Genomic DNA, 4871 nt, shown 5'->3' on the forward strand with positions numbered 1-4871 from the left:
TAAAGTCGATCCGACTTTGTAAGAATATCATAAATATTTTTGTCAATTTTAATTGACATTGAGATCAATTTTTCGTGCACAGATTGTGGCATTTTGAAAAAATATGTTTTCTTAACTCAAATCAATATAGAAAGCTATTCCGCGCTTTGTTTATATTGAGTAGCCCGTCCGTCAGTCCAGATAAATACATATATCATACTTGGATAGATCAGATGCAATCGGCGGCCATCGGATCTCTTCGAGAAATGTTGCTATCTCCCTTCATCGAGCACCCGACACACTCGCAAGCAGCGGTTCTCCGCGCGCGACACGGGATCGTGCACGAACTTCCGAACCCTAGCCATCAGACTGCTGACAGGGTCTGCTAACAAATTCTGACATCAGATTGGCGGCAGATTGTACGCAGATCCTGTCACTTCATAGATTCTTCAATTAAATTTTTGGTAGAAAATTTTCTCATAATTACTCAAAGAATGAGCGCTTTCTCATAAATACTCATAAATACCATGAAAAAGAAAGTTTTTCTATATTATTTTTTCATAATTTTTAAAATTTTTTCTGGTAAGATTCGAACTTGAACTGAAAACATCTTTTGGATAATCGTCCGTCGCCTTAGATACTACGCCAATTTCTCACTTGATAAAAAATGCTTTGTATTGCCCACTTAAAGTTTAATGAAGAAAAATCTTAGAGTTTGTTCGCTTTTTTAACCGCAAAATATAGACGAAACCGTTTAACGTATAAATAATGTAAGAGAGACCGGCACGATAATTCGAAATTAATTTTCTACCAAGGACTGTATAGAAAATTACTGCAATAAAACAGCAGATAATGACATTTTTCCATCATGCTAATAAAATACTGTGCTTTTATATGTGCGAATTAATTTGTCCGATTGTCCAGTTCAGATTGTATTAAGTTTTATCAAAATTGAAGCATAATATATTTTCAAATAAACCATCACAAAAATTCTGTGAAAATTATTTACATAGCGAGACTAATATTTTATTCGGTGCTGCTGCCTTGAGTACTTATTGCATGACGGTTAAATCGTTCAGATTTAATGACATAATAATATTAAAAAATAATAATAATATGAGAAATTGTGAGAATAATTTTTACCAGGGATGAAATATGTACGCCTTTAAATGGTCATTTAACCGTTATACTATTCTATACTTGTACTCGTCATTTCTCTATTATTGTTGCTTTTTTACAAATAATGTGTAATACAATTTTAAAAAGTAAAAATTTTTTTTTATTGTGTATATATGTACAATTATTGTAAAATATAATTATCTTGACTCCTCTCGGGGTTTTACATGGTGTGTATGTGAAACTACCTCATTTAATAACGTACATATGGCCCTTGATAGAATTAAATAGCCTATCTAGGAAACAGAATCTGTCGATAGGCTCTGCGCACAGTTTGTCACTAATATGTCGTCAGAATAGATTCTGTGTGCAATCTGTTGCCATTCTGTCTACAGACACTATTGATAGACTGCGCAAAATCTGCTCGTGCAGGTTTGGCTAGCTAGGTATATATACACATAATAACATCTTTTATTGTTTATGAATACGTAAAAATTTTTTCTTTTGTGGTTGCTTATTTCTGAAGTTTTCTTTTTAGAACGATTTTTCTTATTATTCATTTAAAGAAACAAGAACACTTATTTACAAAGAAAATAAGTGTATATATAATACATATACATACATATATATATATATATATATATATATATATATATATATATATATATATAAGGTGTAGTAAAAAGAAATCCATTATTTTTGCATGAAATTGAAGGCTTTATTTAGCATAGTTAGAATGATCCGAGTTAGGTCAAATATGCACCGTTTTGTTCGATAACTTGTTGCCATTTTGAAGGTAATTCCTTTATGCCTTTCTCATAGAAACCCTTGTCTCTATTGGCAAAAAACTGGGACAATTGATTTTCACAAGCTTCTCTTGAGGCGAATTTTTCACCAGCAAAATCATTCGCCATAGACAGGAACAGGTGGTAATCACTTGGTGCCAGGTCCGGACTATAAGGTGGATGCATAAGAACCTCCCAACCAAGCTCCCGGAGCTTCTGGCGAGTCACTATCGATGTGTGTGGCCTGGCGTTGTCCTGATGGAACACAATTCCTCTCCTATTGGCCAAAGCTGGCCGCTTCTGGGCGATTGATTCCTTCAGACGGTCCAATTGTTGACAGTACAGGTCCGAATTAAGAGTTTGGCCGTAGGGGAGCAGCTCATAGTGGATGATTCCCTGCCAATCCCACCAAACACACAGCAAAGCCTTCCTGACCGTCAATCCTGGCTTGGCCACCGTTTGCGCCGGCTCACCGCGTTTCGACCACGACCGTTTTCGCTTGACGTTGTCGTAAGTGACCCACTTTTCATCACCAGTCACCATCCGCTGCAGAAATGGGTCGATTTTGTTGCGATTCAGCAGCGATTCGCAGATGGAAATTCGGTCCATGAGGTTTTTTTTGCGTTAACTCGTGTGGCACCCATACATCGAGCTTCTTTTTGTATCCAGCCTTATTCAAGTGGTTCCAAACGGTTTTTTGTGCAATGTTTAGCTCCTGGGCAATCGAAACAGTGCTTACATGACGGTCGGACTCGACGGTTTCCATTATTTTATCGACATTTTCGACAATTGGCCTTCCAGAGCGTGGTGCATCTTTGACATCAAAATTACCGGAACGGAATCGACGAAACCAAAATTGCGCGTGATTGGCTGTTACAGTATCAGGACCATAAACACTATTCATATTTTCAGCCGCCTGGCTTGCGTTTTCGCCTTTATTGAAGAAAAATTGTAAAATATGGCGTATTTTCTCTTTGCTCATGTCCATTTTTGACGCGCGTTCAAACAATACTGAGTCAAACAATCACAAAATTGTCTGAGAAGTTTTTTTAATACGAAATCTTATCTTTCTAGCGCCATCTAGCGTAAACCGATCGCACTTATACAACGCGAGATACACATTACTAAAGCCATCTATTGGAAAAATAATGTATTTCTTTTTACCTTGTGCGTGCGTGCGTGCGTGTGGAAACAAACTATGTGTGTGTATGTGTGTGTGTGGAAACAAACTATATGTGTGTGTGTGTTTGTGTATAGTTTGTTTCTAGACAAATAGGTGTACTATACTTTTATAATTTTTTAAAGCACAATAGTGAAAGCTAGTAAAAACCAGCATGGATTTTGTAGTGCCATAAATTTTATAATTTTACACAAAACTCATTCGTTATTTTTGTTGGCCACAACTGGAACAACGCAACAACCAGTTCTAACCACCCTATGACCAAAAATGGAGCATTATATTAATACATAATCTAGTTTTCGACACCTATTAGTTTTTGCTTAATAGGAATCAAATACGTGGTTATGCATATTTAGATTAACTTTTAGACTTTCCGTAAGCCGATAATAGAAACATTCATTCACAATTATGTTTTTATATAATAATTCTAACGTTTATCTCATCTCGTATCCTTAACGTTTTGCACAAATGCAGCAGTTCATTTACCTTCGGTTATACATATTTAGTTAAAGGCTGTGTTCGCTTTGAGCGCTTACGCGCTGTAAACGTCATTCTATCTTTATCGCTCATTACATGCGGGAAGAAGATAGAATGACGCTTACAGCGCATAAGCGCCCAAAACGAACGCAGCCATAGAAGAAAGAAAATTCTACATTCGTTAGCGAGTAGTATGACCAATAGAAATGCTGTAAAAACAAAATATTGTCACTTACGTAACGCGAATATGAATCATAGACTAAATAATTTGAATCCTTAAAGATTCCTTAAAGTAACCACAAATAGAGCAGTGGCCACAAATGGAGCACCGACACTACCGTCAATTCAGACTTTCTGCGACGAGATAGTAGAGCATTAAAAGTCATTTAAGTGAAAGAAAAGATAGAGATATTTTTACACAGATCTAATGTATTTGTAATATACCTTCTTAGGAGCCAAATGGTGAAAAAATAAGCCATTGTAACAAGGAATTTGATTGTAATGATGGCGTAACTTGCATACATCAGACTTGGGTATGTGATGGTGAGAATGACTGTCCAAATGGTGAGGACGAATTCCTGCAGAGATGTCAAAATGTCACATGTAGGCCTGATCAATTTCAATGTGAAGATCGTCGTTCTTGTATATCAGGTACCTAAGACTTGATTAAATATACTATATTAACAAGGAAATGTTCTGAATTGTTCAATCGATTCCAAGTTTAAACTAAAATAGAATTCTTCTAGAGGATATATATATATATATATATACAGGGTGGACCATTTTAATCCATCCAGTCGAATATGTCGAAAACCAAGCACGGGAGAGAAAAATTTTTCAGACAAAAGTTGTTTGGTTTCGAGGGGACCATAAGATGTACTATTGCTTTGACCTTGAAGAATTATTTGAAAGTCACATGAAAGTCACCTCAATTTTTTTAAACCGCATCCCCTATTTTTTATTACATATTCTTGTAGCTGACCTCGAGAGCTTTCCAAAACATTGTAATGAAATGTTTCTTCATTGAGTACTTTTCGAGTTATAAAGCTCCAAAGTTGCAATATGAAAAAATTCAAAATATCTCGTAAAGTATTCACTTTCCGTCTTATCTTACACGATTCAACTAGTCAAGGCAAGAATTGGACATGATCCAACCGGTCAAGGCAAGATCTGGACATGATCCAACCAGTGAAGGCAAGATCTGGATATGATCCAACCAGTGACTGGTTGGATCATGTCCAGATCTTGCCTTGATCGGTTGGATCATGTCCTGATCTTGCCTTCCCTGGTTGGATCATGTCCAGATCTTGCCTTGACCGGTTGGATCATGTCCA

General features: G+C 36.3%; 1 protein-coding gene across 5 annotated transcripts in view; it reads left to right on the top strand.

The window, feature by feature from the left end:
• Window positions 1-4871, top strand: part of LOC116852663 (low-density lipoprotein receptor-like) — a 229263-nt gene that overhangs the window by 107753 nt on the left and 116639 nt on the right. For all 5 annotated transcript variants that reach the window (XM_032833230.1, XM_032833228.1, XM_032833225.1 and 2 more), the window contains one exon: window positions 3990-4188. In XM_032833230.1, the coding sequence (XP_032689121.1) occupies window positions 3990-4188 (199 nt within the window). The remainder of the gene's footprint in view (window positions 1-3989; window positions 4189-4871) is intronic.

Source organism: Odontomachus brunneus, unplaced genomic scaffold (assembly GCF_010583005.1).
Source record: "Odontomachus brunneus isolate Ranch 3 - 2012 unplaced genomic scaffold, Obru_v1 Obru_scaffold_245, whole genome shotgun sequence".
NCBI lineage: Eukaryota > Metazoa > Arthropoda > Insecta > Hymenoptera > Formicidae > Odontomachus > Odontomachus brunneus.